Below are 27,570 nucleotides of genomic sequence, written 5' to 3'. Positions count from 1 at the left end.
CTATTACTGGGTGGAAGATTAGGAGACACTTGGCCTGGGTCTTCCTCTGCTGTTGGGGGAAGGACAGGGAGACACAGGACCTGCTGATACCACCAATACAGGCAGCACAGGGCCTGTGTGCTATGGCCTGGTATGGGGTAGGGGATGGGTTGGCTCCCTGGGTTCTGTTGTTCCCTCTTCTGCAGACCGACTGACCTGCTTCAGCTGGCTTATGTGAAGCCTGTGTTTTGGCCCTCCTCGGTTCTACTGTCTGGATATCTGGCCCACCGCTACTTGGCAGGTGTGAGGCATGGAGTGGGTTGACCATCTCAAGTTCTGCTGTTGCTACCACAAATGTGGGTGGGGGGGTTAGATGGTCCCCTAATTTTGCTAGTGGGTCAGCTGCTGCCACTAGGTATGAGTCATCCTACTAAGCCTCTACTAGGCTTGGCCTTTCCTGGTCTTTCAGAGCAGGCTATTCATGCTTATTTGTTGATTTATTCTGTCTGTACCTGTTGCCAGTTTTGAGTCACAGACTTCTCTGGTGCCCAATTCAGATAAATGGTAGATATAAAGAAAACCCAGAAAACTCACTTAGGGTCAGTCTCCAAGTTCTGAGGTCCCTAGCCTGTCCACTTTCTTCTTTCTATTTTCAAAGTGTTTTTACGACTGTTCAATTATCTCCAACATAATTTGGTAGATTTAGAAGGGAGGAATAGGGAAAAGTGAGTTTATACTATCTATCGTATCCCAGAACCTGTAACTGTATCTTAATGGACCAGTAAACAATATTAAATGGGTTGAGAGATGTCACTCTACCTTTCTTTCCTACATTCTCATTATGTATTTATAATCCTTTACAAAGTTTCAGGCACTGTTCTGGGTTCCAATGATGATTAAGATGGATAAATCCCAGGGCGCCTGGGTGGTTCAGTCAGTTAAATGTCCCCCTCTTGATCTTGGCTCAGGTCATGATCTTGCAGTTAATGAACTGAGCCCCATGCTGGCCTCTGGGCTAATAGCATGGGGCCTGCCTGAGATTCTCCCTCTTTCCCTCTCATTCTGCCCCTTGTCCACTTGCATGCTCGGTTTCTCTCTCTCTCAAAAAAATAAACTTAAAAAAAAAAAGATGGATAAAGTCCTACTGCCTAGAAATTATATTTTAGTGAAAAAGGAAAAAAACATCAAACATGTAAAGTCTTTGTATTGCCTAAGGGTTAGGGGAGAACTTTTAAGCCAATTCAGAAAATCCATAAGAGAAGATAAACACATTTCATCATCCAAACATCAATTTGAATTTGTGAAGAATATCAGTATTGATAGGTTATGCCAAACAACTTTTTAAAAAAATGTTTTAATGTTTATTAATTTTTTGAGGGAGAGAGACAGAGTGTGAGCAGGGGAGGGGCAGAGAGAGAGGGAGACATAAAATCCGAAGTATGCTCCAGGCTCTGAGACTGACGCAGGGCTCAAACTCATGAGATCATGGCCTGAGCTGAAGTCAGACACTTAACAGACTGAGCCATCCGGGGGTCCCTATGCCAAACAACTTTTAAACAGTATTCTCTTCTATCCCTGCAGACAGTTGTTGAAACTCAGAACAATCTTTACTGAAAGTTTGTTGTCAGCAAGCAGCCTTTAGATCAAGTACAAATATGTTAGATTAAAACATAAATTAAGATTTAGAGGGGAAGAAATAATAGTTTTGGGGGAAATCTAAGTTGCAAGCTATGTCAGTTACTAGCTGTGTGACCTTGAACAAATTACTTAACTTCTCTAAGCCTTGGTTTTATTCATCTGTAAAATGAGATTGAGATATGTCTCCTCCAAGCTTCAAAACCTTTCCACATAGTTAAAACCAGTTAGAAAAAAGTATATGTTCTCAACGATTTTTCACACTCATCCAATTAACCACTGCTTACAGAGCTGAAACCATGAGGGAATGCACATCAATACAAGTTGATCCTCGAACAATGTGGGGGTTGAGGTACTGACACTGCCACACAGTTGAAAATCTGCACAGAACTTTTGACTGTCTCAAAACTTTGTATCAAAACTAATACATAATTAGTTTTGACTGTATCAAAACTAATGATAGCCTACAGTTGACCAGAAGTCTAACCCATAAAATAAACAGTTGATTAACATATTTTGTATGTTATATGTATTACATACTATATTCTTACAATAAAGTAGGCTAGAGAAAATAAAGTGCTATTAAGAAAATCATTAGGAAAATAGATATACCATATCTACTGAAAAAATCTCCATAAGTGTACCTGTGCAGTTCAAACCTGTGTTATTCGAGGCTCAACTATACTTTATCCCTGAATCCTAAACCTGCAGTAAAAAAGTCTTTGAGCGATCTATCTAGAGAATCCCCTCACATCTACCTGTACCTATAGATACAAAAAACTTTCTGGAAATATGCCCAAGAAACTGTTAACAGTAGTTTATACTATATACTTTGTCTTACTTAATTTGTATTATTTTTGTGTAAAGGATACAGACACAGTGCACTTATCCTCTTTACTCTCCACCCACTCTCGCCTGACACCTCTCCAAGGAATTAGAAATTTCCTTTAGAGCAAAAGCTTTCAAAAACTATCATATTTAGGTTATCAAGTTCTAAATTTTGTTTTTTATTTTTTTTAAGTTTATTTATTTATGCTCTGAAAGAGAGAGAGAGAGAGCAGGTGAGTGAGCAGGGAAGGGGCAGAGAGACAGGGAGAGACAGAATCCCAAGCAGGCTCTGCACTGTCAGCACAGAGGCTCACATGGGACTTGAACCCAAGAACTGCAAGATAATGACCTGAGCCAAAATCAAGTCAGACATCTAATCGATTTAGCCACCCAGGCGCCCCAAGTTCTATATCTTACTGTAATTGATGTCTATTTAAGTCACTTGGAAGATTCCTGCCAGCACACAAGTTTAAAAGTCATTTATAATGCTCAGTCTTCATTAAACGATACCTAATTAAATCTCTCAGATGGCACTGTGATTTTTTTTTTTTTTTTTTTAATTTTTTTTTTCAACATTTTTTATTTATTTTTGGGACAGAGAGAGACAGAGCATGAACGGGGGAGGGGCAGAGAGAGAGGGAGACACAGAATCGGAAACAGGCTCCAGGCTCCGAGCCATCAGCCCAGAGCCTGATGCGGGGCTCGAACTCACGGACCGCAAGATCGTGACCTGGCTGAAGTCGGACACTTAACCGACTGCGCCACCCAGGCGCCCCGGCACTGTGATATTATACTAAAGCTCTGATTTCAAGCAATCATAAAAATAAGACATATGTCAAAAAAAATTCCTGGTTCTGAAAGCTACTATTTTTAAAATTGATCACGAATCTCCATATAATGATATTCTATTTAAAATGACAAGTGAAAAAATTAAATTGATAAGTTTAGCATTCAATTTAATATTCTATCTTCAAAAAATTTTTACCATGATTTCACTTGTAACTGTCAAAATAAGGTCTGAATTGTGAAAAATTAATAGCATGTATCTGTGTGTTTGTTTCTAATCCTTTTTAAAAAAATGTTTATTTATTTTTGAGACAGAGAGTGAGCGGGGGAGGTGCAGAGAGATAGAGGGATAGAGGATCAGAAGCCGGCTCTGTGTTGATAGCAGACAGCCCGATGTAAGGCTCGTACTCACAAATCGTGAGGTCATGACCTGAGCTGAAGCCGGACGCTCAACCGACTGAGCCACTCAGGTGCTCCTGTGGTCTGTTTTTTGCCAACTTTGCCATCCATGCAGGGCTTGATCCCACGAACTGTGAGATCATGACCTGAGCCGAGATCAAGAGTTGGTTGCTTAACGGACTGAGCTACCCAGGCACCCTTCCTTTGTTAACACTAGCTAAGTGACCTTGGGCAAATTATTTAATTTCTCTGGAACCTTGGTTTACTCCTCTGTGAAGTGAGAATAATAAATTACCTACCTCAGAGAGTTTGGAAATAGTGTCAGTAAAGAGCATGGCATTTTGCTGAGTACTTAATATACGTTCAATAAATGTTAGCTATTGTTAGCCATTATACAGTTTTGTAAATCTTGTAGTTGAATCAGATAACCTTGGCAGATTACTTACTGCTGCATTATTCCTCACTAACCTACTCTGAAAGTGTTCATGGTCAGAAATTAAAATGACAGGCATACCGAACATGCTATATGTATATGAATGCTGAATTTTACTGACAATATAAAAAAAAAAACCCACTGTATTTGATTAAGTATTTTTAATTTTAAAATTTTATTTGATTTAACTCACATGAATTCCAAGGCAGAAAAGTACAAATAAAGGCTAGAATTAGAAGAATAAATCAATGGCCATTATATAATTGACCTCTTCATATATAATGGCAAAAAAGCATCATCACTGAGTATCTACTTGTGTTAGAAGTCTATTAAGAAAAATATGTACTCGATTCTGGCTCCACCACCATGTGTCAGCCACCTGAGGTATTAAAGGTTGGGTGTGGAATAAAGCATGCAAGATAGGGGAATAAAAACTAGACAGACAGAAAGAAAAAAAATCTACTCTACTACATTATAACATCTTGAAGATATCTTCATTGTCTCTTGGGATTGGCAAAGAGTGAATAAAGATGTCAGAAGAAAAGAGTAAAAAAACTTAAAAAAATCTTAATGTTTATTCATTTTTGAGAGACAGAGACAGAGCATGAGTGGGGAAGGAGCAGAGAGAGAGGGAGACACAGAATCTGAAGTAGGCTCCAGGCTCTGAGCTGTCAGCACAGAGCCCGACACGGGGCTCGAACTCACGGACCGTGAGATCGTGACCTGAGCTGAAGTCAGATGCCCAACCGACTGAGCCACCCAGGTGCCCCAAGAAACTTTTAAAAACTCTATTTTACATACATTACTGTATTTTATATTTTTAATATTTTTAACACTGAGGAATGAAAAACAAAACAAAAGTCTCCTCTACTCCAACATGTTTAAAAAAAGTTTGTTCATATGGTGACTTAAGGGAAATATCAAGTTGGGAAACAAGCATTCAGTGAAGTTAAACAAATATTTATTTTGGGATATGGAAGATACCCTGCTAAGTGTCCCAAGTATGTGAGAGAAAACCAAATAGTAAGATTTGCTAGAGAAAACATATAGGATAACCTATTTATAATTTTTGAAAAGAATCAACTTGGTACCTTTCATGGCCTCTTCAAAAGAGCAAGGTCTTGAAGGACTAGATATTTCTTTCTTCACATTTACATTCAAAGCACCAGCTGCTGCTATTAAAGCAAAACAAAACGATTGATGTATTTATTTCAATTTGTACATAAAAAGATGTGTATCTTAAAATTCTTTCATCAGAATATTTCCCACAAGACATTATTAAATCATTTGTTTAGCAGAAAATCCAGGCAGAGAGGAGTTTTTAGAACCATCAATCTATGCTCTAAAATTCACCAACCGAGTAGGCAGCAGCACATGCTCACTTATCAAAACAAAAGCAACGGTAACTTTAAAAAAATCCTTCTTGTAACAGTATTCATATTAAGGATAACTGATGAGAAGACTGATATGAAACTTTTTAAACTGATCAAATATACTGTAACACTAGCATAAAAAAAATTCACCATTCATCCACCTAAATGATTTGTTAAAAAATATATATCGATTGAGAAACATTAGTCAATTAATTGAACTAAATTTTTAAAAACCTGTGATGAACATAAAGAATCTAGAGGGGTGCCTGGGTGGCTCAGTCGATTAAGCGTCCGACTTCAGCTCAGGTCACGATCTCACGGTCCGTGAGTTCAAGCCCCGTGTCGGGCTCTGGGCTGATGGCTCAGAGCCTGGAGCCTGTTTCCAATTCTGTGTCTCCCTCTCTCTCTGCCCCTCCCCCGTTCATGCTCTGTCTCTCTTTGTCTCAAAAATAAATAAACGTTAAAACAAAAATTAAAAAAAAAAAAAAAAGAATCTAGAGCATTATGATTATTCCTTTTGTAAAGCCTTGGAAAAATCCCTTGTGCACTGTTAATGGTGAATTGCTCAACTATTATTACATCAAGTCATATCAACTGTATCTACTATGGCAACCTAAAATTTTTTTTTTACGTTTATTTATTTTTGAGAGAGAGAGAGACAGAGTGCAAGCGGGGGCAGGGCAGAGAGACACAGCGAGACACAGAATCCGAAGCAGGCTCCAGGCTCCGAGCTGTCAGCACAGAGCCCGATGTGGGGCTCAAACTCACAACTGTGAGATCATGACCTGAACCGAAGTCAGACAGACAATCAATTGAGCCACCCAGATGCCCTGGCAACTTTAAATTTAATGGGCCTAAGAACAGAGTTCAGTTCTGAAATGATAAAGTTAAATAAATTCCAGGATCTCACTTAAAATGATTATACAATAATTTTATTAAAATTTTTAATTTCTATATTTCTATGTATTTATTTTATATCCCCTAATTCATTTAGAATGGGAATTGAGTCACCTTATTTACAATTTATTTTTTTAAAGTTTATTTACTTATTTTGAGAGAGAAAGAGAAAGTGCAAAAACGTGCAGGAGGGGCAGAGAAAGAATCCAAAGGAGGATGCACTGACAGTGCAAAGCCCAACGTGGGGCTCGAACTCACAAACCATGAGAGCATGACCTGAGTAGAAACCAAGAGTCAGTTGCTTAACTGACTGAGCCACCCAGGCACCCCACAATTTCTTATTTTTGACATGACAATGTGAAATGATATTTATAAAGATACTATAAAGAGCTAGTCAATTGTGGATAAAGAGACAAAATGTACACATCTAAGAATGAACTTAAATAATTTATCTTATTGTGCTACACAGAAGGTCCAACAAATGATATACAGGCAGTCGAATGGAAAAGAAATCCATAAACAGTTTTAATTATTTATTTTTAAAGATTTTGTTTTACTTTTATTTTTTAGTTTTTTAGGTTTTATATTTTTAAGTAATCTCTACACCCAACATGGGGCTTGAACTCACAACCCTGAGATCAAGAGTTGCATGCTCTTCCGACAGTCAGCCAGATGTCCCTCTAGACATTAAAAAGAAATTTTTTTAATGTTTATCTATTTTTGAGAGAAAGAGAGAGAGAGAGAGAGAGAGCAAGTGGTGAGAGAGAGGGAGACACAGAATCTGAAGTGGGCTCCAGGCTCTGAGCTGTCAGCACAGAGCCCAATGAGGGGCTTGAACTCACAAACTGCAAGACCATCATCTGAGCTGAAGTCCGATGTTTAACCGACTGAGTCACCCAGATGCCCATACTTTTAGATAGTTTTAAAGCGTAACATTAGTTCTAACAATTACAGATTTTAAAATAGAAAATAATCTTTGAAACCACTTTAAATTTCTACTTTTATTTATTTTTATTTTTTATTATTTAAATTTTAAGTAGGCTCCACACACAAGGTGGGGCTCAAACTCATAACCCCTGAGATCAAGAGTTGCATGCTCTACCGACTGAGCTGGCCAGGTACCCCTTAAATTTCTATTTTTATTTTTTTTAATTTTTATTTTATTTTATTTTGACAGAGAGAGAGAGACAGAACATGATCAGGGGAGGGGCAGAGAATCCCAAGCGGGCTCTGCACTGTCAGTGTGTAGCCTGATGTGGGGCTTGAACTCACGAACTATGAGATCATGACCTGAGCCAAAATCAAGAGTTAGATGCTTAACCGACTGGGCCACCCAGGTGCCTCTTAAATGTCTTCTTTTAAAATTAAGTTTTAGTCATTTCTTGTTAGAGTAACAAAACGATGAACAAATGTTATGTCCTTCATTTTATACAGAAATCACCACTGCTGAGTCACTACAAAATTAACCTAATGTGATTTATGTGTCATAATAGACTGAAGTAAAAGCTTTGGTGACTAACTGGCAATAAAACAAAGGTTTTATGACCCTGCAAAGTATCTAAATGTTTGAGAACATGCACGTGCAATGCCCTTTCTGGCAGTAATAGATTCAGAGGGCTTTAGAAGGGCTTGTGTCTGAAAGAGTGTGCAAAGCCAATTTATGTTCACTTGAGCCCTTGTCCAATCCTACTTTTAGACCATGTACCAAGTACCCATGATATCCAATTTTTCTGCAAAACTATTCTAGACTATGTGTGGAGTCTTAGACCTACGGAATGGACAAAGCTTGGAAGCACTGGTTGGTGCATTAAGGCCCTCTAGGTATAGCATGGGGCTAGGAAAGGGAAAAGGCGGTTGACAGGCTGGGTATTCTCTTTCCTCTTGTTGCCACATCCAGCTTGGAACTCCCAAGGCATTATGATAATCCTAAATCTGGCCTTCCAGGTTGATATGAAAATATCTTGGTCAAATTAGGAGAATAGGATATATTTAATTAGCCAGTTTATTTATAACTTTTAAATATTTAGACAAATAGTATAATAGTCGCCATTTCTACTCTGACTTGTGAATATTAGGGTAGGCCTAGTTTTTCTTCTTATAATTATATACCATTGAATGTTCAAATATTTAACCACAGTCCTTAGATGAATCACAACAGCAACTGGATGATCAAAATGAGATAGTGCAAATTTTCTATAACCAAGCTTTCCTGAAATCATATTCTCTCTCACATAAACCTGAAAAGATTATCACATTTTATAAAATACAAAAAAGTGAAATTATGGGAAGATTCTTTGATTAGCTATATCATAAAGGCAGAAACTGAAGCATTACATCTTATTACAAAGTTTGCATACTACTTATTTATTCAATTAAGAGTTTCTGAGAGTGAATGCTATCTACAGAATACAAAATATGAAGAGAAAAACTTAAAAGAATAAACATATGTTAATGATTGCCTAAATGTGGCCAAAGATAGTCAATTAGTATAGGCTATAAAGCAGAGGACTTAAAAGCTGTTTTATCTGGCAATCTATCAAAGGGAAATTTCTTTCTTTTTTTTAAGTTTATTTATTTTTGAGAGAGAGAGAGAGAGGATGTCAACAGGGGAGGGGCAGAAAGAGGGAGAGAGCAAGAATCCTAAGCAGCCTCTGTGCTGTCAGCACAGAGCCTGATGCGGGGCTTGAATTCCTGAACCGTGAGATCATGACCTGAGCCAAAATCAAGAGTGGATGCTTAATCCACTAAGCCACCCAGGTGCCCTGGGAAATTTCTAGTAATCAGCATTTATCACTAAGAAATTAAGATTCTTAGTGCTGACTCTAAGCACTTTAAAGTCCTGATGTTCTTCACCAGTAATCAATAAAAACAAACAAATGACAACAAAACCTCAGGACTGCAACATCTTTCAGGCTACCCTGACCACATACATACACTTCTTTCTTCCCTTCCCACACAAATGACACAGAAGTTCATTAGGAAGAACGTTCTTCTGTACCAATTATGCCAGCTTTTGCTGCATGGGTAAGCTCCTCTTCACATAAAATATTAAATGCCACTATTTAGTAATTAGCATTTAGTAAAATGTGTTAACTACCATTATTTTTAAATAAAACTTTCTTGGATTTTTGAGACCTTTCTAGAAAGAGAACAATTAAATATGTGGTCTGAGTATCTTCTCTTTCCTGTTTTTGTTGAAACCAATATATTATTTCTAAACATTGCCTTTTTCTGTCTGAAAATTTTACTGCTGATCTTTTATTCTAACACAACTATTAACTTCATTAATGTTATATATACTGTGGCATACTTTTGTAGCAGACTGGTGCATAATAAGCAATGCTGTGAAATCTAGACATATTTTTTAAAAGGGAGACACATTAAGTGAGAGAAAGTATTATCAAGACTAGTTACAACTCTGCCCTAGCTACTGTTTCCATTACTTTTTCTTGCCAGGGCTTTCTTTCCCCACCACCTTTATTCACTTTGTACCTCACTGAATCCTGAAGTATTTGGGAATAACATAAACAACTTTTAAATATGGAAGAACTGCTAATTCTGACGTATGCCTGAGACTGGAACGAACTGAAGCAATGGTAAACATGGCAGAAATCAAGCCTAGGTCAATGGAACATGTGAAGAATTTTAATTAGCAAATTAAATTTTCCAAACTGTTCTCCCTACTTTTGCTAGGAAAAGGCTTCTCTTCTTCAGGCAACTAAATCAATGTAGGCAAAAAATTCCTAAGAGGGGCATGTGAGTGGCTCAGTTGGTTAAGAGTCCAACTTTGGCTCAGGTCATGATCTCACAGTTCATGAGATCTCATAGTTCACAGCACACTGGTCTGCTGTCAGTGCAGACCCGCTTCTGATCCTGTGTCCCCCTCTCCTTCTGCTCCTCCCCTGCTCTCTCTCTCAAAACTAAATAACCATTAAAAAAAATTCTTAAGACACTTCTTACCCAGAGATCTTCTAACCTTTTAGGATTTCAATTGCTTTTATTGCTCTAGTTTCTAAAGCAACTATTTTACCTAAGTTCTTAAAATTATATTTAAAATACTTATTAACCAGCAGTCTTTGATATTTTTGACTACACAAATTAGAAAATGTTACAGGCATATAACTCTATTCGTGATTTTATCATTTATCAATCCAAGCCTATCTCTCACTTCTCCCGAAATACATCCTATAAGCCAGACTGAGACTAAACTATTAGCAGTTACCCAAAGTTGTCACTTTGACCTTTCTGCACATAAAAGGTCCTTAATGAATGGCACTTATTACTAAGGAGTAATTTGTATGATATAATTTTGAAGAGTAGGACTTGAGAGCATTCCTAGCTTTTCTTTAACCAGGACAGCACAAGGCAAAATGACACCCTAGATGTAAGAGCAAAAGCAGTATTTGGTGGCTATCTTCTTAGGAAATAATGCCCTTAGTATCAACTCATCTTAGCATACAACTTTTTCATTTTGCTTGGCTGGACTTCAATTGCTTCCAAAGAACTAGAAATTAATTATTGGTTTTAGATCAGAATTCTTTATTTTGACATACCTGGGTCTGGAGTGTAAGTGAATGGCTGAACATCATGAGATCTTCCAGCATTGGTCACTACATATATTCCCACGGATACTGGCAAAGTTATATGTTGGTCATGATATGGGGGAACCTTCACAATAAGATGATTCTAAATTTAAAGGAAATAACAAGAGTCAAAAAGAAGCAATATTTAAATTAAAATTTTGAAATAAAAATTATAATTAAGTAGATTTCCTTTTAGCAGCAAAGTGTAAAGAGTCTGACTAGGGAAAAAATGTATTTTAAAGCTCAGATTCACAGGCATCGGGACATTAATCTTAAAATTGCCTTTAATGTTTTACAGTGGCTTCCAAGGTGCTTTTCCTGTCAACTGTATCTCTTTTCCATTCTCCCCCAGCTTGTTACACTCTGGCTACACTGACCTTCTTAGTCCATTCTTTTAACATACTAAATTCATTTTTTTACCTCAGAGGCTTTACAACTTGCTGGTCTCTCCCACTGGAATATTCTTCCTTCACCTCTTTAAATGTCTAGTTCCTTATCCATTGTCAGGTCTTATTCAAATGTTACCTCCACAGAGAAGTCTTCTATGACCATCCTATCTAAAGTAGCACCCCTCCCAACCTGGTCACATAATCTTGTTTATTTCTAAAATAGCATTTAGCACCACTTGAAATTACTGTAGTTATTTGCTTGTTTTTTGTCTCTCTCCAATCACAAGAATGTAAGCTCCATAAGAACCTAGGATGTTTTCTTTTTCATTCTATATCCACTGTTAAGTATCTTATACAAAATACATGCAAATATATTTGTTGAATAAAAGAATGAATATAATTTTAAGGGAAAAATATGTTCACCAAGCACAATGTTCGTTATCATATGTTTTGGACAACATTAATTGTGAAATGTACTTTACAATGCAATTTACACTACTTCCTAACCATGTTAATTTTCATTTAAAGTCAAATAGAGCAAATCAAAGTTATTTTTTGTCAGAATAGTGGCAGAAGCATCCTTATAAGAAAAAAGTTCATAAATGCTTCACCAGCACTCACTCAAGGGGACTGCATCTTCTTGGAAGATAACCATGAACCGTATCTGACTTATGCCCTTCTTCCCTAGTACATTACAGAACTGGGAAGGAATATTAAGGGGTAATGATTATGTTTTTCTACTAGGATGTGATATGCAGGAGGCCAATACTGACAACTGAAGGTGATGTGAGTTTGATGACATTTGTTATTTAGCTAGACTATAGTTGGTTGATTCAGTTGAATAGATCAAATGACAAGTGGGATCAAGGTCAAGGTTTCAATTTCTGAGCACTTACTTTGTTTCTAAGCTATCTTAAGACACTGTGAAATAGTCAAAACAGCTTCTGATTTATGGCAGTTAGGCTTCTTAAGCCCAGTTACCCATCTCAAAAACAAAACAAAACAAAACAAAACAAAAACACATTTTTAAGCCAGGTGAAAAAAACATGTATACATGTGTGTATGTCCACAGATATTGAGGGACAAAAATCTGAGAGCACAGATTCAGTGCACATGAGGTCATCAAGACATGTACCTGCAATGATCCAATTTCTAAGAAACAGTTTTAAAATTCCATCGACTCTTAATTTTACTCTTTTGTTTAAATACTGTAACTACGTCACAAACTACCTACAGTTAAAGAAATGGTTGAATAGATGTTCTTGTGAGGTGTCCTCCTCGTTTGTATTTAAAAACTTTTATTACACTTGCTTTGGAGAGCATACTTAAACTTAATTTGAAATCTTTAAAAAACCAGAGGGCTTGGGTGGCTCAGTTGGTTAAGTGTCTGACTTTGGTTCAGATCATGATCTCACGGTTCATGAGTTTGGGCCCTGCATCAGACACTGTGCTGACAGCTCAGAGTCTGGACCCTGCTTTGGATTCTGTGTCTCCCTCTCTCTCTGCCCCTCTCCCACTTGTGCTCTATCTCTCTCAAAAACAAACATTAAAAATTTTTTTAAAAAACGGAATCTTTAAAAAACCAAATGAACTGGGGCACCTGGGTGGCTCAGTCAGTTAAGTGTCTAACTTCGGCTCAAGTCATGATGTCATGGTTTCTGAGTTTGAGCCCCACATCGGGCTCTGTGCTGACAGCTCAGAGCCTGGAGATTGCTTTAGATTCTGTGTCTCGTTCTCTCTCTGCCCCTCCCCTGCTTGTGCTCTGTCTCTCAAGAAATAAATGTAAAAAAAAAAATTAAAAACAAACACAAATGAACCTATTTAAAAAAAAAATTTTTTTTAAACGTTTATTTACTATTAAGAGACAGAGAGAGACAGAGCATGAGCATGGGAGGGGCAGAGAGAGAAGGAGACACAGAATCCGAAGCAGGCTCCAGGCTCTGAGCTGTCAGCACAGAGCCCGATGCGGGGCTCGAACTCACAAACCACGAGATCATGACCTGAGCCGCAGTCAGACACTTAACCGACTGAGCCACCCAGGCGCCCCCAAATGAACCTATTTCGATACTAATCCTTCATACTGCCTCAATCTGAATCTAGAAATTCTACAAGTGATTCGAAATAAAAAATAAGTAAATTATGAATAGTGACAGAAAGTTTGCTTCTTTAGAGGTGCCTGGGTTAAGAATCCTGCTTGGGATTCTCCTCCTCCTCTCTCTCGCAAACTTTTATTTACTTTTAATGTTTATTTATTCTTAATGTTTACTTATTTTGAGAGAGAGCAAGAGAGAGAAAAAGTACACACGAGGTGACAAATGGCAGAGAGAGAGAGAGAGAGAGAGAGAGAGAGACAGAATCCCAAGCAGGCTCTATGCTGGCAACACAGAAACTGCTATGGGGCTCGATCCCACAAACCCTAGGATCATGACCTGAGCCCAAATCGAGAGTCCAATGCTTAACCGATTGAGCCACCCAGGCTCTAGTTCCCTTTATTATTATTATTATTATTTTAAAGTTTATTTATCTTAAGAGAGAGCAGGATAGAGAGAGTGCAAGCAGAGAAGGGGCACAGAGAGAGAGGGAGAAAGAGAGAATCCCAGGCAGGCTTCGCAGTGTCAGCGTGGAGCCTGACGTGGGGCTCAAACTCATGACCCATGAGATGTGATCCAAGCCAAAACCAAGAGTCAGATGCTTAACTGACTGAGCCATCCAGGCGGCCCCCGCCTCTAGTTCCCTTTTTGAATCACTTCCACATTTCAAGCTGTGAAACTCTCTTGCTTTCTTTCAAAACAAACTTATCTTTAACACTATATGTAAATGCACATATAGAGAGAAAAAAAAGACTACATGTATATCTATATATATGTATGAGATCTATTACAGATTGATTTTTAAGATATATATCTTTTATATATATTTAATGGGCAATTCCTACAGAATTCATCTGGAATTGTTAAAATGGTAATAAATAAAATGACCCTGCATACCTATTATGGCTTTGAATAGAAGAGCCAAATATTAAACAAAGAACTGTTTTCCCAGATTTCATTAATCTGAATTTTTAAATAATAAAAAAGTTTAATATCTGAGGAGTTAATTTGGGGATTGCAAATGAATAGTCATTATAATTACCTTTATTTTTAAAATATTTTTAAAGTTTATTTTTTTATTTTGAGAAAGAGCATGAGAACGCACAGTAGGGGCAGAGAGAGAATCCCAAGAAGGCTCTGCACTCTTAGTGCAGCGCCCTACACAGGGCTTAAACTCACAAACTGCAAGATCATGACCTGAGCTAAACCAAGAGTCAGATGCTTAACCAACTGAGCAACCCAGGCACCCCAGCAAGGTTACATTTAAGTGGTCTTTTCTACTATACTATCTTTTCATCAATTTTTAATATTGTAGAGGTCCTTTTAGCTTTTCTGTAGAGGCCTGATATTTATGTATGGACCACAATTTCTTTTCTGTTGCTGTTTGAGTATCCTTCCCTCTAAATGTTTAATATTTTAAATAGATTTTATTTTTTTTAAGTAATTTCTACATGTGGGGCTCAAAACCACAATCCCTAGATCAAGAGTCACATGCACCACTGACTGAGTCAGCCAAGCACTCCTAAATGTTAATTTTTTTAAATTTTAATATAATCTGTTGGATCAATTCTTTATATCTCCACTGTGATCCCATTCTAAAACACTTCCCAGAGAGTCCCTTAAGAAAAAAAAGAAAAAAAAAAAAAGAAAGTTCTCTGAAAAAGATAAACTTAAAAATGAAGAGAACCACAGAATTAATGAAAAATCATATTATGTTTTAGTTTGTTATACATACTTGCTTGCAAAAACCCCAGGACCTCTAGATATAGCCACCAAATAAGGACATTAATTCCTTTTCATTCCACCATGTCTTATTTTTATGATTACTCTTCTTTAATCTATGGTAGCTGGCATTAACTACCCTGCAAAAAAGTGTTTTAAGAATATTAGCTACCCCATGCCTCAAAGGTAAAGAAGGAAGGAAGGAAAAAAGGATAAAGGAAAGAATGGAGAAGAAAGGAAGGGGGAGAGGGGGAGGTAAACAAAGAAGAGGAGGAGGAGGAGGAGGAGGAAGAGGGAGGACAAGGATGAGGAGGAGGAGGAACAAAGACTTCTTAATATTTAGTTCTATATGAGACAGCAAGTTAAGACTATAATTTGTTTGGGGACATCTTATTAATATTTTGTGTAATTTATAGGGTGAGTTTCTCCGTCTCCAGAACTAATTTTCTTATCCAAAAAGCTGCATCACAGGATAAGGTGATAGACAGACAGATAGATAGATAGAAAGAAAGGAAGGGAGGGAGGAAGAAAAGAAAAAGAAAGAAAGAAAGAAAGAAAGAAAGAGAAGGAAAGAAACAAACAAACAGGCATATTACTAGCAAGGGAGTTTACATTAATCTAACCAACTCATCAAAACCCAAAACATGTTTATGGCACACACAGAAGTACTGCATGGATAAATAAACCTTCAGTCAGGACCAAAACTATAGGTGTGCAAAAACCTGGTTGAAATCAGGGTTTGAAGTGCCCTCAGGAAGAAAAAGGAACCACAGACCCTAGAGTCCTCTTTTTCTTCGAAGTAAATAAAATAAACTAACAAGTTTTTCATGAGTATCTGTTAAGTGCTTAATATTATGAGGAACACAGAAGAGTCATATTACATTGCCCCTAACTTCTAGAAGTCCTCAAGAGGAAGCCACTGTTGGTTCACGGAGAGTGGGAATGGTCTGATCTAATAAGTTGTATAAGAAATCATAAAATGTTAGAAGGAACCTCAAATAATCTAGTAAAAAAAATTGTTTTGAGACAGAGGGGGTGCAAGTGAGTGAGGGGCAAAGAGAGAGAGAGAGAGAGAGAGAGAAGCAGGGCTCACCTGAAGCAGGGCTCATGTTTACCTGAAGTGGGGCCTGAGCTTACCCAATGTGGGCCTCGAACTGAGTTCATGACCCGAGCTGAAGTCAGATATTTAACAACAAAGCCACCCAGGTGCCCCCATCTAGTAAAATTTTATAGACTAGAAAACTGGGGCACAAAAGTGTTTTTTTCTCTTATTTAAGTAACATAGATGGTTAATGACAAAGCAAGTGCTAGAACTGCAGTTACGACAGAGATTGCCCAGGGGCGCCTGGGTGGCTCAGTCAGTTAAGTGTCCAACTTTGGCTCAGGTCATGATCTCATGGTTTGTGAGTTCGAGCCCAGTGTCGGGCTCTGTGCTGACAGCTCAGGGCCTGGAGCTTGCTTCAGATTCTGTGTCTCCCTCTCTTTCTCTCTCTCTCTCAAAAATAAATAAAAACATTAAAATAAATATCAGCAAAACTGAAAGCCAACCGACACAATGTGAGAAGATATTTGCAAATGACATATCAGATAAAGGGTTAGTATCCAAAATCTACAAAGAACTTATCAAACTCAACACCCAAAAAACAAATAATCCAGTGAAGAAAGGGGCAAAAGACATGAATAGACACTTCTCCAAAGAAGACATCCAGATGGCCAACCGACACATGAAAAAATGCTCAACATCACTCGTCATCAGGGAAATACAAAGCAAAACCACAATGAGATACTGCCTCACATCTGTCAGAATGGCTAACATTAACAACTCAGGCAACCACAGATGTTGGCAAGGATGCGGAGAAAGAGGATCTCTTTTGCATTGTTGGTGGGAATGCAAGCTGGTGCAGCCACTCTGGAAAACAGTACGGAGGTTCCTCAAAAAACTAAAAATAGAACTACCCTACGACCCAGCAATTGCACTACTAGGCATTTATCCAAGGGATACAGGTGTGCTGTTTTGAAGGGACACATGCACCCCCAGGTTTATAGCAGCACTATCAACAATAGCCAAAGTATGGAAAGAGCCCAAATGTCCACCGATGGATGAATGTATAAAGAAAATGTGGTATACATATATACAGTGGAGTATTACTCGGCAATCGAAAAGAATGAAATCTTGCCATTTGCAACTCTGTGGATGGAACTGGAGGGTATTATGCTAAGTGAAATTAGTCAGAGAAAAGACAAAAATCATATGATTTCACTCATATGAGGACTTTAAGAAACAAAACAGATGAACATAAGGGAAGGGAAACAAAAATAATATAAAAACAGGGAGGGGGACAAAACAAAACAGACTCATAAATATGGAGAACAAACTGAGGGTTGCTGGAGGGGTTATGGGAGGGGTGATGGGCTAAATGGGTAAGGGGAATTAAGGAATCTATTGAAATCATTGCTTCACTATATACTAACCAATTTGGATGTAAATTTTACAAAATAAAAAATAAAGTTAAATAAAAAAAAAAGAAAGAAAGAAAGAAAGAAAGAAAGAAATGAAAAATAAAATAAATAAATAAAAGCCATGACATCCTTAAAAAAAAAAAAAAAAAAAAAAAAGACAGAGATTGCCCAGGGGTGCCTGGGTGGATCAGTCAGTTAAGAGGCTAACTTCTGCTCAGGTCATGATCTCACGATTCATGAGTTTGAGCTCTGCATCAGGCTCTCTGATGTCAGCATGGAGCCTGTTTCAGATCCTCTGTCTCCACTCTTTCTGTCCCTCTCCCACTCAGGATCTCTCTTTCTCTCAAAAAACAAAACAAAACAAAACAAAACAAAACATTATTTTAATAAATTTTAACAAGTTAGCATTTATTATTTAGAAGTTTATAAATAAACTTAACATTCAATAACATTAAAAAAAAAAAAAGATTGCCCGATGGTATATGCGACAAAGGAATGACTGTTAAGTCCTACTATCTCTTTTTGACAGCATGTGGTAGCATAAACTAGAGGAAAACTTTCTACAAAGCATTTGTCTAGGTATACGAAAACCCCCACTTTATATGATACCATATACTTTACTAAGACTAAGGTCTAGTTTTTGGTGCTCTTGAAGACCCTAGAATTTCCCGTCGGATAGAAGTTATCTCTGACTGGGGGCTCTGACTATTGAACAGTCAGTACAGAACAATGTGATTTATGAAGGGGACTTTGGAATATGTCATCTCAGTTCCAAACTCTGGTGGAACTGGAAGCTCAAGATTTGCTGCATGGGCAGTATGTGATTGAGCCCAAACAAAAACTGTGGACACCAATGGCTTGGGTAAACCTCCTAATTGATAATACTCTGCATATTGTCACACATGGATGTGCTGAGAGTGTAAGTAAGGTTTCCCTGAGGGCAACAAAAGCTTTGTCTTTGGGACCTTCCCATACCAAGCTCTACGAATATTTCCCTTTGGCTGGTTCTGATTTGTGTCCTTTTGCTGTAATAAAACTGAAATTAAATATAGTGCATCCTGATTTCTGTGAGTTATTCTAGCAAATCTGAGTGGGGAGTGGGAACCCCTAAATTTGAAGCCATTTGTTAAAAAAACGAGAGTGGTCAGGAGACTACTGAACTTGTGGCTGGTATCTGAAGTGAGGGCAGCCTTAGGGAATATTGTGCCCTTAGCTTTGAATATGGCAATATGTTATAACAGATATACATTTTAAATTTTACTTTTTAAAAAATAGAAAGAAATAAATTTAAAAACTAAAAAGAAATTATAAACATTTTTGATAAAATGGTTCATCTCTAATTTTTGCCTCTTTCAGCTCTCTGCTTGCTTTCATGTGCTTTGACTCCAATTAGTATTTAATGGTAAATTTTAGGCTTTAGGTATTTTACACATTAGTTTGTTTCTGCTTTGCTGTTCTCTCCCTGTGATATACACCTGTATGTGCTACTCTTCTGCATATGTCTTCTATCTGATTGGTTCATAAATTTATCCTTCTCTTCTCTGCTAGTACCAATTTCTTTAAGTTTGATACCATTTGTTATACATCCTAATTCTTAAGTCAGTTTTTTTATCCTTGTTTTTAAGCTCTTTTTCCTTGTCATTTTGAGAATAATACACATGATGAGGTCCTACAAATACAGACTCTTTAACAGAAGTATAACAAACAGTACCTCTGTAAAAAAAGTAACTGACAAACAAAACACTTCAGGTACTCAACAAATAAGTTTCCCTTTGATTTAACCAAATAGTAGGTTAGGATAATCCAAATCCTCAGAGCAAACAAATCTTATAAAAGAAATGTCTCATTTATTAAAAATGATAATTTACCAATGCTCCTAATTTTTAAAAATAGAGAACTGTGGAATAATTCTACTTCAATTAAAGAAACTCAAGAAAGAAAATGAAATGATTTATATGAAACCCACATAAAGAAGAAATTTAATCTGTTGATTCAGGAAAATTTCAGAACAAAACTGAATTTCTCAGAGAGTAAACAAACTAAAAACAAAACAAAATAAAAACAAACTATAGAAAGGCTTAAATTATACCTGATGAAATAATTCCATGTCAATTTCAGCTTCTGACTTCCAAGAGTTTTCATCTGATTGAAATAAAAACAGTAATTTACTAAAATTTTGAAACTTTTTTTACTTTGTAACTATACCTTTATAACAAAGTATAACATGCAACAATCTCAGTACCAGTACTATGCCTACTTACCAGAAATATTTTCTTGGAAAATAACTTTAGTTCCTTTCAGAAAGTTCTTGCCGATTAAAAATACTTCTTCCTCTCCTTTCACTGAACAGCTATGCAAGCTTTTCTTTAAGATTTCTGGCACTCCTGCTGGCTGAGCTGTGGGTACACATAAGCGTTCCATAAAAAGAACCACCAACACTTATTTCTTTTCTAAAATCAACTCAATTATCCAGTTCTAAAGAAGTTCTCTTTGTTGACCCCTGAGTTTGACTTCCTGGACTGTGCAACTTAACTTTCACCCTAACAGAGAAAAAAACCCCAGAAAAGCCCTATTAATTTTTAATAACTCTTAAAAGATTTTGTAGGGATGGATTAATGTCTAAGATTAGGTTTTATTACATGTCATCTTTGTTTTCTCATTATGTGAATAATAAAGTTTTAAAATGTGAGCTCAGGCATTTTTTTGTCTTAATATTTTTTAAAAATTCTACTTAAAAACAACCTTGTCCCACAACCCTAACCTCAAAAATGTCAGCTATGCTTTGCCATTATAGTACAATATTTCTGAGGCAATGTGTGCCTCTGAGTGGTACTGACGGTTTCTTTAAGTATCTACACCCAGGACTCAAGAGGCTTCATACCAGAAGAACACCTAAAAACAGACTGAATCCAATTTAGAATAGTTTTTTCTACCAGGGGATGTCCCTGAATTAGGATAACCTGAGCTTAAGAAATAAAATGCACTTGTTTTTAAATTTTTAAATTTAACTAACTAACCACTGCTAAAATTAACAAAGAAGTTGAGGGGTGCCTTGGGTGGCTCAGCCGGTTAAGCGGCTGACTTCAGCTCAGGTCATGATGTCACCCTTCATGGGTTCGAGGCCCACATGGGGCTCCATGCTGACAGCTCAGAGCCTGGAGCCTGATTCAGATTTTGTGTCTCGCTCTCTCTCTCTCTCCTTCTCCCTCACTTGTGCTCTGTCTCTCTCTCCCAAAAATAAGTAAACAGGGGCTCCTGGGAGACTCAATCAGTTAAGCGCCTGACTTTAAGCTCAGGTCATGATCTCACTGTTCCTGAGTTCGAGCCTCACATCGGGCTCTGTGCTGACAGCTCAGAGCCTGGAGCCTGCTTTGGATTCTGTGTCTCCCTCTCTCTTTGCCCCTGCCTCACTCATGCACTCTCTCCCTGTCTGTCAAAAATAACATTAAAAAATGTTTTAAAAAAATAAGTAAACATTAAAAAATTTTTTTAAAATATAACACAAATAAGTTGGAAAGTACTGAGAGGGGCCAGATATAACGAATTAATTATAATTAGTCTAACAACTTCCTCATGCCAGGATTTCTGTGAGAATTTTATAGGTATTGCTTAGCAAAACAGGTTTCAAGGTCAAGTAAATCTGGGAAATAATGGATTAAAGTTAAATGAACAAAATTAATATTCAATATATACTATAAATAAATATCCAAGAAGTGAATATAGTATCCAGTTTCCCCCTTATGTTAGACTCCAGAAACATTCTTCCTTACTGATACCTAAGGACTGGTTTTCTACTGGTTTTCTGGGATGCTAGTGTATGCAAATAAATACCTTTTAAGTACTCAAAAGAACTGCTCCCCAGGAGGTTAAGCCCTTGGACACAGATTATATACTATGTGGCATTTTAGTAAACCCTCACAACATATGCACTGCGAAGGTAAACTTAAATATGGCTTATACAACTCACCACCTTCTAAATTAATAAGATATTCCACTAAACTTTAGGAAAAGCTTTTTTCTTAGACACTTCTATATTTAAATAGTTAATTTTATCCTTATAAGAATACAATATGGGAAATATTTAATGTCAAAATATTCACTGTTCCTCTTTCCCTAGGTCCTTCCTCGTGGAAAGGCTGTAATTCTTGCTCCACTCCCATCAGGACTGGCCATGTGCCTTGTCTGTATAATGAAATGTGACCTGAAATAATGTGCCAGTTCCAAGGAAAACCTTTATAAGAACCTCACATGGTTCCACCATTTCCTTTTTTCTTCTACTACAAAAATGGCAAAGTTCCAGATAAGGGCAGCTTCTTCAGCCTGGATCCAACAATGAAGAAAATGGATCCACTTCCAAACCACAGTCAGTATTTATCACAAAGTGAGGGAGAAGTAGGACTACTGTTGAACGCCACTGAGTTTGTTACTGCAACATCATTTAGCCTCACTTATTGATACAAGCTAGTAAGTATCCTAGCCTTTTAAAATATTTAAATGGCAAATGACATTTTCAGGAATGTCTAAGAGTTTAAAAGAAATTGTGAATGTATATCCATATACATTGGTTAGAACACACAGGGTTAATGCGTGAGGACAATGGAAATGGTTATTGGTCACGTGCTGGCAATCGTATACCCCCTTTAAATGAAGAATTAACTAATTTATAGCTTTTTAATGTTTATACATTTTTGAGAAAGAGAGAGAGCACAAGCAAGGGAAGGGCAGAGAGGGAGACACAGAATCCGAAGCAGGCTCCAGGCTATGAGCCGTCAGCACAGAGCCCAATGTGGAGCTCAAACCCACAAACCATGAGATCATGACCTGAGCCAAAGTCAGATGCTTAACTAACTGAGTCACTCAGGTGCCCTTAATTTATAGCTTTTTAGAGTAACACTGGAACTAGATACTTGTTTTGAAAGGACATTAAAAAAATACTAAATATTACTTTGAGTAGAAAACAAGAGGTGCAAAATTATATGAACACACTGTATTAACAAAATGAATGGAAAGTCTATAACCTTTCACCCCATTTTCAAATACTATGTGGAAATTCCATTTCAGTGATGCTTATCAAAACTTTTTTTTTCCTATCTCATTTTTTCCTCTTATGTATTAAGGTCATAAGATGGCCAAATGAGACTTCTCTGAAGGTACAATGTGTATATATCTTCTACAAACTTGTATTTACATTATACAAAGAACTAGTCTGTTACTGTTCAAGATAATTTAACTTTTGACCTTAAAAGGTCTTTTCTATTAAAAAGTTTAATGGTTACCCAACAGCCCAGACATTATATTAAACAGAAGTAAAGTCAGTATTATTTAAGCATTAACTATTTTATTTTTATCTTTAAGTAATTAGTAAACCAGTTCTTCAAAGTGATCACACTGCTTAAAAAATTATAACACAAAAAAAGCAGCCACTTTTTTGATATTATAAAAACAATGTGCTTCTAGATGCTTTTCAAATAGTAGCCTCAAATATAAAGCTGAAAAAGGGCACCTGGGTGGCTCAGTTGGTTAAGCATCCGACTTCAGCTCAGGTCATGATCTCATAGTTTGTGAGTTCGGGCCCCACACTGGGCTCTGTGCTGATAGCTCAGAGCCTGGAGCCTGCTTTGGATTCTCTGTCTCTCTCTCTCCCTGCCCCTACCCCGCTCACACTCACTCTCTCTCTCTCTCTCTCTCTCTCTCAAAAAATGAATAAACATTAAAATAAATAAATAAATAAATAAAGGTAAAAAAAATGAATATCTGAATACTGAAAAATAACAAAGCAAGTATTTCAAAGTGCCAAAAGAATTAGTAAAGCTTTTTGATAATGTCTCTGAAGAGTTGGAAACTTTACTCAATGATATTATCCTTTTCCTAAAGTTGTGGGATACACAGAAACAAGAGAGGTAGAAACTTGTTAAATTCAGTCAGATTTAGTACAATAATCATAGTAAGATAAAATCCAATATACATTATAGCAAAGAAAGCTATTTCTTCTTATTTTGCTGTATTTAAAAAATTAGTATTTGGGGTGGATACTAAAAAAGTATGCAAGCTGATACTCTTAGATTGATCTAGTATCATCAAATAAAAAATGTATGCCTGTATTGTCTGGAGAAATAGAAATACACCAAGACTATAAAAGGGGAGAATTCTTCCATTCCCTTAAAAACAAACAAACAAAAACCGACAATGGATCCAATGGTCATTGTTAAACTAACAAATAGAAGTAGGACTTCTTTTTCAACGTCACAAAGCACATGAATTCTGGCAATAGCCCTTCTTTCCACTGAGTGTTTCTAGATGGAAGATGAAGTGTCTGTTTCCTCTCCTCCCTTCCACCTCTATCACCTTTGGCCCCTCTTTCTTTTTTACCTCCCTCTTATTTTCCTGTTTCCTTCTACCTCCCATTCCAATTCTAACCCTTCATACTAACCTATTTCCTCTTCACCTCTCTTTCTACTCCAATTGCTCAAACCTGCCAAAAAGGTTATATTCATGGAAATAAACATAAACCAAAAACCCATAATCAACATTCTTATTTTTAATTTTTTAAATAAAAAGATTTTTTGGGTCCTTTGTTTCACTGTGTATTACCTATATGTTTACTTTTCCTCTTCCCTCATAACCCACTCCAAAGCCGAAGTGCAAGCCTCAGGCTTCCTAAGGTGGTCAGGTTAAAATTCAAATTCTTTAGCTCAACACACAAATCTTTACAAAAGAGATCTTGCCTAGGTCTACTAGCTTCAAATCTTACTACTTCTTCATAGTATCTTTTTATTCCAATCATATCAAACTCTTTTTAATTCCCCTAAAAGAAGCATACACTTTCATGGAGTAGATTTATATTCACTGTTCCTTCTGACGAGGATAATTTTCATCTAAACCCTGTCCTGCCCCGGCTTACTTCTATTTGTCCTTCTAGATACTGCACAAATATTACCATCTCCAAACAAGATGTTCTTCTTTCCTAATGTTTCCATTGTACCCTACTGATGCATCTATTGTTGCTTTTTTTTTCTTTTTTTTTTTAAACAGAGAGAGAGCACATGCGTGCACAGGAGAAGGGGCAGAAGGAGACAGAGAATCTCAAGCAGGCTAGATCTCCCCACTAAGAGATCATTACCTGAGCCGAAATCAAGAGTTGGATGCTTAACTGAATGAGCCACCCAAGCACCCCTGCTATAGTCTTTATATCATTTTATAATAGGACATTGACTTGTCTGTTTTTTCCTCTAGCTTGTTAGAGTAAGCTCCTTAAGCTATCATGTCTTTATTTCCAGAGTTGGGCATGTTGTAACTATCCCTTAAATTAGCTATGAAGTTTTGGGGCACCCAGGTGGCTCAGTTGGTTAAGCATCTGACTCTTGATTTCAGCTTGGCTTATGATCTCACAGTTCGTGGGTTTGAGCAGGCAGTGCAGAGCCTGCTTGGGATTCTCTCTCTCTCTCTCTCTCTCTCTCTCTCTCTCTCTCTGCACCCTGCCCCCCATGCTCTCTTTCTCTCAAAATAAATCAGCTTAAAAAAAAATTAGCTATGAAGTCTTCTCAAAACATTGCTAAGATCCAACTTCGGAGATTCTAACTAAGCGGCTTTTTTTTTTTTTTAATCCTAAATGTACCACAGAAGACTAACAAATAGCCAAGATTGAGGCACAATGCATTTATATTGAATAAATGATGACAGAATGTCAATCAGGCAGTATTCTGTTAGAATACAGTACTGTTTCTATGAAGTAAATTGTAGCCCCAATAAGCACAAGTGTTAAAAAAAAAAAAAAAAAAAAAAGCCCATCTGAACAATTTTATTGCCTGCCAAAATTTGCTGACCAATCCAATTAATACAAATATTTTGGTAGTAAATCATATTTTGTTTTCAAAAATAAGTCAAATAAAATTATTGAAAAACAGAGGTAAAATGATGATAAAATTAAAACAAAGAATTCAGTTCCCTTCAATATTTTCAGAAAACTGGTGTTAAAACAGGGAGTAGAAGTACAGAGAAATGGTTTTTTACTTTTTAAAAAACTTGTCTTCTATTAGTCATAAATGAATTTCAAAGAAATTTTAAACAAGAAAACTGTCCACCATATGATCCAGCAATTCTATTCCAAAGTCTATACTCAAGAGAACTGAAACCATATGCCCACACAAAACCTGTACACATATCTTCATAGTAGCATTATTCACAACCAAAAGTTGGAAACAACCCAAATGTCCATGAGTGGATGAATGGATAAACAAATTGTGGTATATCCAAACAATGGAATACCATTTAGCCAAAGTGCCTGATATATGCTACAGTATCAGTGGATCTTGAAAACATTATGCTAAGTGAAAGAAGCCAGATAAAAAGACCACACAGTGTATGATCCCATTTACATGAAATGTACAGAATAGGCAAATCCATAGAGACAGAAAATAGAACAGTGGTTACCAGGGTCTGGGGTAATAGAATAGAGAGTGACTGCTAAGAGTTACAGGATTTCTTTCTTTCTTTCTTTTTTTAATGATTATTTATTTTTGAGAGTGAGACCGAGAGATAGAGCACAAGCTGGGGAGGGGCACAGCGAGAGGGAGACACAGAATCTGAAACAGGCTCCAGGCTCTGAGCTGTCAGCCCAGAGCCCGACATGGGGCTTGAACTCACGAACTGTGAGATCATGACCTGAGCTGAAGTCAGACACTTAACTGACTGAGCCACCCCAGCACCCCAGGGTTTCTTTTTGAGGTAGCAATAAAAATGTTCTAAAATTAGATAATGGTGATGGTTGTACAACTTTGAATATGATAAAAAATTGTACACATTAAAAGTCTCAAATGCAAGGTGTGCAAATTATATCTCAGTGAACTATTATAAAAGAAAAAAAAGAAACCATCTTCTATGGGACAGAAAGCATAAGACTGATTGTACATAAATTTAAGATAATTAAGTGCCTATATGTCAATACCTTAATTATAAGCTATACAATTTAAGAAGTATATCTGCTATTATGTTAAAATTGATAAAAATAAAATCTTTCCTATATTCTGCAGTAGACACCAGCTCAAAACAATGAACAACAAAAAAATCAGATTATCTCCTATTTCTTTGTTCATTTCCTAACCTGAACAGTTTCATCCCTCTCCTATTATACAAAAAGTGAAGCTAATCATTTCTATTTTATTAATAACACAGTACTATTGTTAAGATCAAATGGGATGATGTAGCACTATTATTAACAGGTAACTCCATTAGATTAATATTCACTAGAGAGGTGAAATGAGTGAACTACGGAAGAGCTGGAACCAGGGCTTGGGCATGATTATCCCAGTCTTCTTTCCTCTCTCTTCTGCATCTACCTACATGCATAAAGCATACATTTTAAACTTTTAATATTTATTTATTTTTGAAAGAAGGAGAGAGCGTGAGCTGGGGAGGGACAGAGAGAGAGGGAAACAGGATCCGAAGCAGACTCCATGCTGACACAGAGAGCTTGACGTGGTGCTCGAACCCACAAACCATGAGATAACCTGAGCCTAAGTTGGACACTTAACCAACTGAACCACCCAAGTGCCCCTCACCTGTAGGACACCTGTTGTGTCCTAATGCTAATATTTAAACAACAGTAATTAAAAAGTAATAAAATTTTTTTAATATTTCATTTTGTTACCAGTGTAACAATAAAAAAGACTGACCAACCTACAGACTGCTGTGTAGTGTATTTAAAGAAAACTCATGATCAAGTAAAGTTACATTCTGAACACAGAATAAGGACATTCATTACATAAGATGACAGGTTTTTAGAAAAATCAAATCACTGATCCATTAGGAATGTACAGGTCAGGAGGCTTAGAGGTGCCTGGCTGGCTCAGTTGGAAGAGCATGTGACTCTTGATCTCAGGGTTGTGAGTTCAAGCTCCACATTGGGTATAGAGATTACTTATGTAATTTTTTTTTTTTTTTTGTAAGGGTCTTAGACTCTTGCCTAAATGATTAGATCTAATTGATATTCATAGAAAT

The 27,570-nt window shown here is 36.9% G+C and overlaps 1 protein-coding gene across 15 annotated transcripts in view; it reads right to left on the bottom strand.

Moving 5' to 3' along the window:
* The window catches only part of NFAT5 (nuclear factor of activated T cells 5), a 118,253-nt gene that overhangs the window by 16,916 nt on the left and 73,767 nt on the right, over positions 1-27,570 (bottom strand). For 12 of the 15 annotated variants that reach the window (XM_060650286.2, XM_060650288.2, XM_078438929.1 and 9 more), the window contains 4 exons: positions 19,836-19,970; positions 19,664-19,716; positions 10,884-11,016; positions 5,152-5,235 (listed from right to left, as the gene is read on the bottom strand). In XM_060650286.2, coding sequence (XP_060506269.1) covers positions 5,152-5,235; positions 10,884-11,016; positions 19,664-19,716; positions 19,836-19,970 — 405 coding nt within the window. The remainder of the gene's footprint in view (positions 1-5,151; positions 5,236-10,883; positions 11,017-19,663; positions 19,717-19,835; positions 19,971-27,570) is intronic. The other 3 variants (XM_060650287.2, XM_060650289.2, XM_060650300.3) reach the window with 1 other exon arrangement.

The sequence above is a fragment of the Panthera onca genome, chromosome E2 (genome assembly GCF_046562875.1).
Source record: "Panthera onca isolate mPanOnc1 chromosome E2, mPanOnc1 haplotype 2, whole genome shotgun sequence".
In the NCBI taxonomy this organism is placed as follows: Eukaryota; Metazoa; Chordata; class Mammalia; order Carnivora; family Felidae; genus Panthera; species Panthera onca.
The sequence above is the reverse complement of the archived record's forward strand: the minus strand, read 5'-3'. Positions and strand labels throughout refer to the sequence as shown.